This window comes from Pipistrellus hanaki (assembly GCF_964339955.1).
Source record: "Pipistrellus hanaki genome assembly, chromosome: X".
NCBI lineage: Eukaryota > Metazoa > Chordata > Mammalia > Chiroptera > Vespertilionidae > Pipistrellus > Pipistrellus hanaki.
Window position 1 is genome coordinate 4,475,011 of NC_140524.1, and position 12,664 is coordinate 4,487,674.

The window sequence follows — 12,664 nt, forward strand, 5'->3', positions numbered from 1 at the left end:
GATAGTCAGAACCATGCCCTTGCTTGCCTTTGTATCCTGGGTGTCTAGAACAAGTAGATTGACTGAGCTGGGAGCTCAAGAACTACTTGCAGAATTAAATCCCTTTGAGAATAAGTAACTTAGTGTTTGCTTACTGTGTGCCAGGACTTTTCCAGAAACTTGAACAGTTCTATTTCAACTTATAATAACTCTATGATACAGACTGGATTTGCCCTTTGTTGCTTACCAAAGACTTCCTTCATCAACTCTTTCAATATTTCCTGAAACCACACCTTTCTCTTGATTTCCTTTTACCACAAGCTTAGACATGGTTACTAGACTTCTCTGCAGTTTTTTGTCCATCTTGACCCCCATCATCACCAATGTTTGTTCTCTGAGCACTTCCTTATTTTGTGGCATTATAAGATTCTCCAGCCGAAACCAGTTTGGCTCAGTGGATAGAGCGTTGGTCTGCGGACTGGAAGGTCCCAGGTTCGATTCCAGTCAAGGGCATGTACCTTGGTTGCAGGCACATCCCCTGTAGGGGGTGTGCAAGAGGCAGCTAATCGATGATTCTCTCTCATCGATGTTTCTGACTCTCTATCCCTCTCCCTTCCTCTCTGTAAAAAAATCAATAAAATATATATTTTTAAAAATATATTCTCCATTCTTCTCTTGGATATATGCTGCCCCAGCCCTAAAATCAGCCATTTCTCTAAAGGGCCCTGGTTCTTTTTATTGGAGAATGATATTAGAAACCAAGATTTGGGGACTAGGTATAATTTTATTTCATTTTAATTAATCTTAATTTGAATGCCACATTTGGCTAATAGCAACCACACTGGAAATGTAGCTTTAGACCTTATATGCCAGCAGCCATGTGGTGAGGAAATGGGGCGATGTTGCTCAAGGGTACAAACTTCCAGTAATAAAATGAACAATTTTTGGGATCTAATGGTGATTATAGCTAATAACGCTGTAACATATACTTGAATGTTGATAAGAGAGGAGGCCTCAAATGTTCTCACCACAGAGAAAGGTAGCTGTGGCAGGATGGAGGTATTAGCTAATGCCATGCTGGTAATCATTTTGCAATTTATAAATGCATGAAATCAACACCTTGTACATCTTAAACTTACACAATGTTATGTGTCAACTGTATCTCAATAAAGCTGGGGGGAAAGACTGGATTCTGTGGACCTGCGTAGAACTCGTCACTTTAGAAAATGTGTTCATTAGGTTACATGGCAAAGAGTCCCTTACCCGATAATGAAGCAGGAAACAGCAGTCCCCAAAAAGGCATAGGCCAGAATAGATCCAAGATTTCTGAAAAAGTGTCTCTGAATAAAACAGAAAGGCAGGAATGACATTGTGATTTTTGACAGTGAGCATTAGAAACACATTAAAAGTCTCAAAAAAGTGAAATTTTACTTATTGCTTCCATTATACCAAGTCATAATGGAAATTACTCCTGAATTTGCCCTTGAACATCATGGTTTTAAAATATCCTTTGTCTTCAAACACTGATCAAGCAAGCAATGTCTTAGTAAATTTCAGACAAAACCACTACAACTAGTTATATTAAATTACATTAAGTGTGTGTGTGTGCGCGCGCGCGCACACGCGCGCACGTGCACACATGTGTATAAGTAGACCAATTGTTTTAATAGATTTAACCAAAACCATTTTACTCTAATGATTCAGTTAGTCACTTCCAGTTATGGTGGAACCTTAGAAGATCATTGCAGATATAAGTTTGAAACCAATAAAGCATGAAAGTGCCCCCTAAGGAGCTTCCTGCTTAATTCAGTATCAGAAAACAATGTCCTAAGTATCAGCTCATGGTGTCTCCTGATATTCATCTGGATTAATCTTTAGAGCCTAGGAAAGGTAGATGTGAAGAAATGAGAAACAACTAATTCCAGTTAAGATGGGCAAGTTTTTGCTCTACCCAGTTTTCTCAGTGGTTAGAAACTCAGCCCATAAACAAGGGTCACAACTCCAATTCTGGTCAAGAACAGGTACCTCAGTTACAGGTTCCATCCCTGACCCCAGTCTGGGCGTGTGAAGGAGGCAACCAATGGATATGTCTCTCTTATATCAATGTTTCTCTGTCTCTCTCCCTCCCTTCAAAAAATATCTAGGAGTGAGGATTTTTTTAAAAAAGGATGGCAAGTTTATAGATATGTTCATATATTAGTTACATGGGTGCAAGATATAGCAATTATTCAGAAAGGGGTAGCAAAACTGTAATTCTCTTAATGCCTCTGAACATTTATTGGCTTTCTTAAAACACACACACACACACACACACACACACACACACACACACACATTTACTTCTCATTAAGCCTGTGGAATATTCTGATGGGGAAAATTGATGTTCTTGTGATCCTGAGCCATGGTTCTTACTCCTCAAGGCATAAATTATTTTCTTTGGACAATCAGAACTATTTAACAAAAACAGATGAACAGAATCCCACAAACACCCTAATTAAACAGGGGCCAGGAGCAATTTATCTTAAAATGTAAAGAGGCAGGAGGGCCCAGCATGACAGCTGAGCAACATCAGAGACAGACAAGACACAAGAACTGAGTCTGGATCGAGCAGCCACCATGAAGTATGACCAGACAAAGGGCTGCGGGCATCCCCTGGCCTGTATTCCAGACAGAGGATCTGAGAACTTGGCTTTGGCCTTCCCCAATGCTTGCCTCTCTTGGAGGCAGAAGAAGGTGTTTAAGAATGCCTACTCTCCTTAAACCACTGCTCAGAAGAGAAGCCTTCAAAGACTTGCCATACCATAGTGACCAAATGAGGGTACTGCCTACATATATGATGGGCACATGATGTTTGCCTCTTAAACTAGTCATTTTATTCTTTATTGCATGGGGAGATTCATGTAAGCACTGTTGCCATCAAAACATAGAACTGTTATATCATCATAAAAATCTCCCTCATGCTCTCCCTTCATAGTCACACACATCCCCTCTCACTCCCACACCCCTCTCACTCCCACAACCCTGGAAACCACTAATCTGTTCTCCATCCCTATAATTTTGTTATTTCTAGAATTCTAGAGAAATGATATCATACAGTATGTGGCCTTTCGTGATTGGATTTTTTTTTTTCACTCAGCACAATGCCTTTGAGATCCATACAGAGTGCTGTATGGATCAATAGATTGTTGCATTTTATTGGTACGTAGTCTTCCATGGCATGGATGGTCCTTTAACCATTCCCTTATTGTAGGGCATTTCAGTTGTTTCCAGTTTGAGGTTATTACAAATAAAGTTGCTATGAATAATCACATACAGGTTTTTGTATGAACGTAAGATTTCATTTCTCTTGGCTAAATCCTCAGGAATAAAATTGCTGGGTCATATGGGAATTTCAACTTTAGTTTTATAAGAAACCGTGGAACTATTTTTCAGAATGGCTGCGCCATTTTCCATTCCCACTGGCAATGTATGAGAGTTCCAGATTTTAAAACGAAAATGAATCACTGGTGATGAGTCAATTATAGTCCCTGAGTGGGTACAGAACACGGTAATAAGCAATCTAGAAGTAAAAAACTAGAAAATTATGCAGGTAAATTAACACAGAAATCCCCATACTTTAAGAAATACTGGCAAAAAAAAAAGAAAAAGAAAAAATCAGGCTCCTTAGATAATTTAAAGCCTTTCTACCTCTCAAGAGAAACTAAAACTTTAAACCAAGCAATGGTATTATTAAAAGGTCAACCAGCAAGAAATCTGCTTGTCATGGGAATTCTTTCCATAGTTTCCATGAAGTTATTGGTACAGGTAGACCAGATCTACTATGTGGCATTACTTTATATACCACACACACGTGTACTATTATGAGCAATAGTTTGGAATGTGTTTACAGTATGGCGTATTTCATTTTTCAACTATACAAACTGTTGCTTTTATGATAATTTGCCCCAAGAATGTCATTATGTTTTTATATGTGGATAATTTATGACTATTTTTAAGCTTGAAAATAAATCCTGGCAAAAATCTCTTACCTTCTTCAAACTGTATCCAGCATGGAAAATAATTGGAGGCAGCAGAATGTTGAAAAAGACCTCTGGGTCAAATGTTACCTAAAAGTTTTAAAAGAAAAAAGCTCATTTTTAGTTTAATGCCAATTGGTGCTATGATATTTGCTTAATATTTTAAGCCATTGGCTAAAGTGTCAATATTTAAAGCACATGACATAAATGTGAAAAAGCATGAGCTCATCACAGAAGACAAGCCACAGCTCCCCTGTGGGCTGGCATGTTCTTTTCCACATAGAACTTCTGCTTTCTACTCTTGCTCTGCTGTTTAACACATATTAATATACGACAGTACAGTGCAATTTTTGAGACCTCATACCAAACCTTTGGTCAATGTTTTCAAACAAGAAATAAAACATCTTGATTTTTATCAAACCTTTATGAAGGCTCGACCAGTCATAATTCTTATTAATTTTCTGGATCTTCTCACAGAATCATTTATAGACATCATTCTACCAAATTTAAGTCTCTTTTGAGTGGCCAGCCTTCTGTGACACATGATGTGGCCTAGATAAAAGTCTCCAGTGATGCTAATGGCTCCCTAAACATCAACATAAATTCAGCAGTTCTAAGGGAACTAAAATTAACTGTAGATTTGATACAGGAAAGTTATTGTGAAATTATTAGACATCAAAGTCTTATCACACCCAGAAAACATAACCATTCTATAAACCTCCTAATTCTTTAAAAAATTTGTTCATTTTACTGGTAGTAGATTATTTGGCACTTATTTTAATTAATTATTAAACCTTCATTAGAATTATTAAAACCAAAGTTAGCATTTCTCTTTAGAAATGAGTAATGTTAACCAGTCTAATTAAAAACAGAATGGTTCTCTCAAAATTATGTTTTATTCTATCTTCTTGCTGAAGGTAAGAGTAGTCTGAAAAGCAGGGACTGTCCAAATGAGAAGGGAATTTGGACAACACCTATGCAATATGAGGATACTGGGGCCAAAGAGAGTGGAACTTGCTGGAAGTCACCACACCCCGTAATGCATGAAGCAGCGCAAGAATTCCTTCCCACACCGTCCCACGCATGCTTAGGAAGGGTTGAAAGAAAAGAGCTCACTAGAACTGCCATTTTGGACAAGGAGAAGATGGGCATATTGAATGCTCCAGGTTGAGAATAATTTTCTTTAAGGATTAGGATAGATCTTGAGATCAATAAAAATTTAATTTTTGGAGCACAGGCTATGCTCTGTCTTTGACTGCAAGCCTTCACACACATTAGCCTTAATCCATATTATTATAAAAGGGGTTTCCACAAGTTAGATCCCCCAGACTTTACCCAGAAGCCTTCCTGCTGATAAGCCTGGGTCTATAAGGTACTAGAATATATGAGGATAAATACAAATCTTTTGCTTATGCTGGAAATCACCCAAGTAAGGAGATACAGAATCCTTTTTCCTGTGGAGTATTTTAGCTACCTCCAACATCAAATGAAAACCAATGCTTGGATTCAAATTCTAGATAAGAAATATCCCAAGTTCAAATATGACTCCTTCTTCTCTTCATTATAACCCAAAAGCTTCCCAGGAAAACGGAGAGGCAGAATGCTACCTGTGCTCCTGGAGTTTAAAAGGGTTTCTCTCCATAAGATCAAGACAGAACTGGAAGTCAAAAACCATGCCAGACAACAGCCACTGAGTGTCCCCAGCTCACCTTCCTCAGCATGTCATTCTGCTCTACACTGTTGAGCTTGCCAGGGCTGATTTCTCCTTTCAGGGTGTATTCAAAGAACTTCCCGCTGACGTTGACTAATAATGTGCTGAAGGCCCTGTCTTCCTGCGTGCAGCTGAGTGACTTGTTATGGCCACTGGTGGCAGGGGTGCCGTACCTCAGGATCACCCCGACGATGAGCCCTGAAACAGAGTGGGGGAGGGGAGAAACACATGAGGCCCGTGAAAGGATAGAGAATGCATGGAAATAACAGCATGAATGATTTACAACAACTAAGAAACTCAGAAATCACCTTAAAGCTCAGGTACAGGGTATGTATTTTAGAAGCAACTGCACAATCCTCTAAAAGGGTTAACCATCCCTCAGCCACCAGGAAGACAAGGTAGGATGGTATCTTTCATGGTTATGATGGCGTTGAGTACCTTTTAACAACTGTTTGATCGCATCTCACTTCTCAGGCTTCTAGTGAAGGAAGATGGGATAAGAAGCAATTTTTTTTTTTCTGCCGAGGGTAGAACCTCTGAGCTCTCTGATTTGCACCAGCAATAGCCCTCAGGCCAGTCCTGCCGCCATCTGCCAACAAGGACCGGGCTGCACTGTAGGAATTTCTAGTTGTAACAAATGCAATATGCTTTGCCACATGCCAGAGGAAGAAGATGAAAAGAGCTGTTTTGTTTAGGTCATTGAAAGGACTGGGTATCATGGAAAAAGTAATTACATCCCTTGGGAAGCTAAACACCACAGTGTACATTTTTGCAGTTATGATCCAGGGACTGTGCAGCCAACTTCCAGGGCCTGTGGCTATGATACGGATAAAATAATTACCTACAAGTCTCTTTTCTAAAAAAAAAAAAAAAAAATTATATTTTCACTGATTTCAGAGAGTAAGGAAGAGGGAGAGAGAGATAGAAACATCCACAATGAGAGAAAATCATGGATCAGCTGCCTCCTGCAAGTCCCCGGCTGGGGATCAAGCCCACAGCTCGGGCATGTGCCCTTGACTGGAATTGAACCTGGGACCTTTTAGTTTGCAGGCTAACGCTCTATCCACGAGCAAATTGGCAAGGGCAACCTACAAGTTTTTAAGTCTCATTTCTCCTTAGTAAGGTTTTTCCATTAGGAATTTTCATATACACAGACATCCCAATAAAGTCGTATATAAGCATTCAATTCCATGAGTGAGAAAGGAATGTTGTTCCCCTGATCTTGGACATGAGTCACACATACCCAAGGAAAAGTGAGTGAAATGTGTGTGTGAGGGGGGAAACCACACACCATAAATAACCACCACTTTCTACATTTCTCTCTTAGTAGAAAAAATCCAGATCTCTCTCTATATTCAGTTCCTTGCTAGCAATAATAAAAGACAGAATGGTAAAATGTTCCCCTATCCCATTTTGCCATTGAAGGAGAAAGTTACATGAGAAAAAGATGAGCGATGTTTGCATATTCTATGTATATGTTTATAATGTCTCTTATCACCAAGATATGTGAGCATTCACAAGGCATCATTGAATAAACAATATACAAAATCTTGCCCTAACCAGTTTGGCTCAGTGGATAGAGCATCAGCCTTCGGACTCAAGGGTCCGGTCAAGGGCATGTACCTTGGTTGTGGGCACCTCCCCAGTACAGGGTGTACAGGAGGCAGCTGATTGATGTTTCTTTCATTGATGTTTCTAACTCTCTCTCCCTCTCCCTTCCTCTCTGTAAAAAAATCAATAAAATGTTTTTTAAAAAACAATATACAAAATCTAGGAAAACCTTAGAGTTCTTTAAGCCAAATTCTGTCTCTGTATTGTATCATCATCATTATTATTATTGACTTGTGTAATAGATACTTGCAGTTTGCTGCCTTTTGTGAAAAAAATCAAGTTGTAAATTTTTATTACATATTTAAAATCAGGTTCTTAACAATATCAACTTAACATGAAATAATTTTAAAACCTTTAAAAGGGATATAAAAGAAAAAAAAAACAGAGTTTTTAACCAACATGTTGGTCAATACCAAAAAGAGTTGTCCTTAGAGAAAAATAATAAAAACCCCATAATGCAGATAGTTCTAGTTCTCTGGTCAGCAGGCACAAGGCAGGCACTTAAGGTCTTCGGCAGCAATCACTTGCTCAGGTCTTACTGCTGAAATTTCAAATTAATCTCTCTTTGTTGCGTGACTGACCCAGATGATGGTAGAGATTGTAAGCCCTCACTCATGTTCTTCCTGCTCAGCCTCGGAGCTGACTTCCCAACTGTGGTCTCTGCCATCTTGTGGTTTAGGGTTTTTTGGATATCTATGTTGGTAATGAAGTTTGGGGGACAGCTCCACTGAAGTGGCTGCTGACTTTGGGTCTCTTCTTCATTTTTTGCTCCTTTTCATTGCTGTCCTAGGTGAAGAGGGACTCCGAGTCGTGGTCTATAACCCCAACAGGTGATCTGTCTCTCTGCTCTATTTTGTTCTCCTCCAACGTGATCATAGCACCGACATTGCTTCTCCTTGCACAGGCCTGGGATACTCTGGATAACACCCATGGTGGGGTCTTCGTGTGGGGAAAGGTATGCATGCTGTGGGTCTGGCACTTAGGGGGGGGGCACTCTACAATCCCTCCTTCTTTTCCCCATTCTCTTTATTCAGGTAATTTTGCTGATAAAATTACCCGGAAAACCTCCTACCATAGATAATGTTATGGAAAGGTGCTACCTGGGGGTTGTTCTTCTTTATGGCAGGCTGGGGTACAAATGCATATTGTTTTTGGTGCCATTCCTGTGGATGAAACTATTATCTGTTTCTTACAATGAACCATTATGACCATTTTATTCTTCCCCAAACCGTCATGATGGCCAATGGGCTGCCACTGCCTTTGCCCTTGCCAATGAAGCCACAGTGAGCGGTGGCAGCGCTGAGGAAGTGCATCAGGCAGGTGCTGGGTCTCAGCCCTGCTGCTCATGTTTACATTAAGGGGGCGGTGCCTAGAGATGACTGTGGCAGCCATGGCTCCTCCCCAGATGTGATGGTAATGGCTGCTGGTGGCAGGAGGGCTGCTAATGGCTCTCTTGGGTTCACTGTCCACTCCAGATCAAACTTAATATTGTTCTGTATTCTTATTTCACTCCCTCGTTAGGTCATGTGGACAAGAAAGGGAAAGTAACCTCATCACAAATTCCTAACTGGGCATGTCGTGATGCGTAGTCAAGCCCCAGGCTTGAAACTTCTTTAGTAAGAGGTGTATCTTTGCCTTAAGCAAGCCCTTTCACTTCTGATTTGGTGAACAAGTGGAGATGCTGTGCTGGGAAAAAGGTTTACTCAGAACCCAGTGTCCCTTCCCACATACCTTGCCCTATGCTTCTCTTCCATGTGGCTGTCCCTGAGTTATATCTTTTTATAATAAATTAGTAAACTATTTTCCTGTGTTCCTTGAGATATTCTAGCAAATGTGGAAGGGGCGGCAGTCCTGGAGATCCAAGTCCTTTACTGTGGGATCTGATACTATTTCCAGGAAGTTAGCATCAGAATTTACAAATTTACAATTTAAAAAGCTGTGGTACATCCACACACTGGAATACTACACGGCTGTAAAAAAGAAGGTTCTCTTTCCCTTTGAGACAGCTTGGAGGGACCTGGAGAGTATTATGCTAAGCGAAATAAGTTAGAGAAAGACAAGAATCATGTGATGTCACTTATATGTGGAATGTAATGAACACAATAAACTGATGAACAAAACAGATCCAGAGACATAGAAACATGGAACAGCCTGATGAATCTCGGAGGAAAGGCATGGATAAATGCATGGGTGCGAAGAGATTAACCAAAGAATTGTATGCATATATGCATAACCCATGGACACAGACAGTAGGGTGGTGAAGGCCTGAGGGGGTTGTGGGAGTGGGAGGGAGGGGCCATGGGGTAAAGGGGGCAACAATAAAGATAAATTTTTTAAAAAAGAAGATGGTGAATTCCAAAGCTGCAAAAATTCAAGACTTTCTCAATTAAAAAAAATTCAATACTGTTTTGACTTGTGGGTATGAATTCCACATGGTCTGAATTAGTCCGTAACTTGCTTTTCTTCATCTTACAATATGCTTGTGAGCATCATCCATATTGACACGTGGCTCTGGTTCCTGTGGTCTCAGCACTACCCTGCACTTCAATATGTAGATATCTTTTCCTTTAGCTTCTCTATCCCAACTTCCTAGATAATTGCTTCAGAGTCATCCTTTGCTTCACCAATTCTCTCTTCAATACTTTTCCCTACCGGTTGAGTTTGTAATGCCGATGATTAATTTCTTGAAATTATATTTGGTTATTTCCCAAATATGCCGGGCTTTTTGTTTATTAACAGAACCTGAAGTAAGAGTTGAATATATTTACAATCCTCAGTTCCACTCTCTGTGGCTGCAGCTCACTTATTCCCATGTACTTCACAGGATGGATAACAGCACATTATTATAAAAGGTGTAAGTGTCCCTTCCAAACGGTACTGGTTAAATAAAATGTGGTCCCCTCACATAACAGAGTCTGTAGCCATTATATTGAAAAGGATGTAGGAACACTACTTCCAATACATTAAGTGGGGAAAAGCAAGGTGCAGAACAAGTTGTATAGCATTTACCTTTTGCTTGGGGATAAAAAGAAAATTGATCTCAGGTTTGTAAATGCAGCAAAACTCTGTGGAAAGATTTACCCAAGAAAGTGTAACAGTGTCTGTCTCTAGGGAGAGGACTTTCATGACTGGGGGTCAGAGGAAAGACAGGACTTAATTTTCATTGTTGAGCCATTTTAGTTTTATACCATGTTATATATATAGATAGATATAGATATAGATATAGATATAGATATAGATAGATAGATAGATTTCAATAAAGAGGGAATATGCTAATTGACCATCACGCTGTTGCAAAGATGGCGGTGCTCACAGCCAATAAGGAGGAAACATGCTAATTGACTGCCCTGCCCTTAAAAATGATGGAGCCCACAGCCACAACATGGTGGTGCCCAGTCCCTTCAGCCCCACTGGGCAGCAGGCATGCGGCAAGACCAGGCCCGTCCCCAGGCAGGTCCAACCATTGCACGCACCTGCCTCCAGAGTCCCCCAGTCCCCTCAGTCCCCAGCCACCCAGGACTGGCCCAAGTCACACGCAAGCCTCAGATGGCAGCTGCTCAGCCATCCAGGACTGCCCAAGGTTCAGGTAACCAGGGCCAGCTGAGGCTTGTGTTGCCGGCAGTGGCAGCAGCAGAGGTGTGATGGGGCGTCACCTTCCCCTGATTGCTGAATTGCCTCCCGCCCCTGAGGGCTCCTGGACTGTGAGAGGGAGCAGGCGGGGCTGAGGGACCCCCCCTCCAGTGCATGAATTTTCATGCACCAGGCCTCTAACATATATATAAAATAAAACTGATAGCCCAGGCGGTGTGTTTTCATGGTTGAGCATTGACCTATGAACAGGAGGTCAAAGTTAGATACCTAGTCAGAGTAACCTCACAGCATGCCCATGCCTGGGTTATGAGCTCAAATCCAAGTGCGGGGCATGCAGGAAGCAGCTGATCCATGATTCTCTCTCATCATTGATGTTTCTCTCTCTCTCTCCCTCCCCCTTCCTGTCTGAAATCAATAAATATATGCTTTTTAAAATTTTTTTTAAAAGAACTGATAGCTGAGTACTGAAACCAGGTCACTTCCTACCTCCCTGCTCTTGGTACTTACTGTCAGGTCTGTCTCCCAGTCCCCTATCCTCTCTCCTGCTCCCGCCTCTACCCCCACAATCAACCTCGTCAGTTCCTATTGACCTGCAGTACTCAGCTGAGTCATTTAACCACTCATTTGTCCTTGAACCACTCCTTCCTCTGTGCTGTCAGTGCCCACACAACTGTTATTGTGTGTCCTCCCCATGAGACTGCAGTCTCCACTGGCCCCAACACAATGTCTGGAACATGCTCACAACTCAATTAATGGTTGCTGAATGAATTAAATCATGAAAATAAAAAAAAAAACTATAATCCAACTACAAATCATATTAACAGATTATTCACATATGGAAGTGTTAGTTCCCTAAATTGTGAACATAATGCCTTCTCCTCCCAATTTATGACTGGTTTTTGGCGGGCAAGAAAACAGTATCTGGAAAGCTCAGAGCTTTGTGTTTTTGATACAATTCTTTTGAGTCATGAAACTGGTGTCTGGGACGTATCCAAAGTCAATAATCAGAGTCAACATTAATGACAGGAAAAGAAACACACCATATACTCAGCAAAACCTTTTACGTGTTGATGAGAACAGAATAAAATGTAATTACTCACTGGTTTTAACTCAGCTCAGCTCAAAATCATATCATATTTAACAGCCTATTTAATAAAACAAAGCACACAGTGGAGAAGCTATAATAAAAAATCTGTTGTTAATCCCTCTAAGAGTTGGTACCAAACACATTTACTCTGCATTACAGGAGGGGAGGGTTCTTAGCTGCCTGCTGAGGAGACAGTGCTGGCCAGCTCACAGCATCTGCCCTCCTGAGCTTCCATGCAAACACCCCTGCCCTCCCAGGGAACACATAAGTAACAAAAAAGCCAGTCAAATCATAACAAGCACCACAAAACGGGGGCATAAAAAGATGGAGTAGCCCAGCTAGCGTGGCTCAGTGGTTGAGAATCAACCTATGAACCAAGAGGTCATGGTTCGACTCCCAGTCAGGGTATGCCCAGGTTGTGGGCTTGATCCCCAGTGTGGGGCATGCAGGAGGCAGTTAATCAATGATTCTGTCTCATCATTGGCCTTTCAATCTCTCTCTCCCTCTCCCTTCCTCTCTGAAATCAATTATATATATATATATATATTTTTTTTTTTTTTTTAAGTTGTCATAGCCTAGCCAGAGTGGCTCATCATCCCCTGCACAGAAGGGTTGCTGGTTCCATTCCAGACCAGGGCACAAGCCTGGTTTTCAGGTTTGAGCCCCTGT

At 41.0% G+C, this 12,664-nt stretch overlaps 1 protein-coding gene across 2 annotated transcripts in view; it reads right to left on the reverse strand.

The window, feature by feature from the left end:
* SLC9A7 (solute carrier family 9 member A7) overlaps nt 1-12,664 on the reverse strand; it is a 106,511-nt gene that overhangs the window by 50,683 nt on the left and 43,164 nt on the right. For both annotated transcript variants that reach the window (XM_084870581.1, XM_084870580.1), the window contains exons 2-4: nt 5,705-5,904; nt 4,008-4,085; nt 1,243-1,319 (exon numbers count right to left, since the gene is read on the reverse strand). In XM_084870581.1, the coding sequence (XP_084726707.1) occupies nt 1,243-1,319; nt 4,008-4,085; nt 5,705-5,904 (355 nt within the window). The remainder of the gene's footprint in view (nt 1-1,242; nt 1,320-4,007; nt 4,086-5,704; nt 5,905-12,664) is intronic.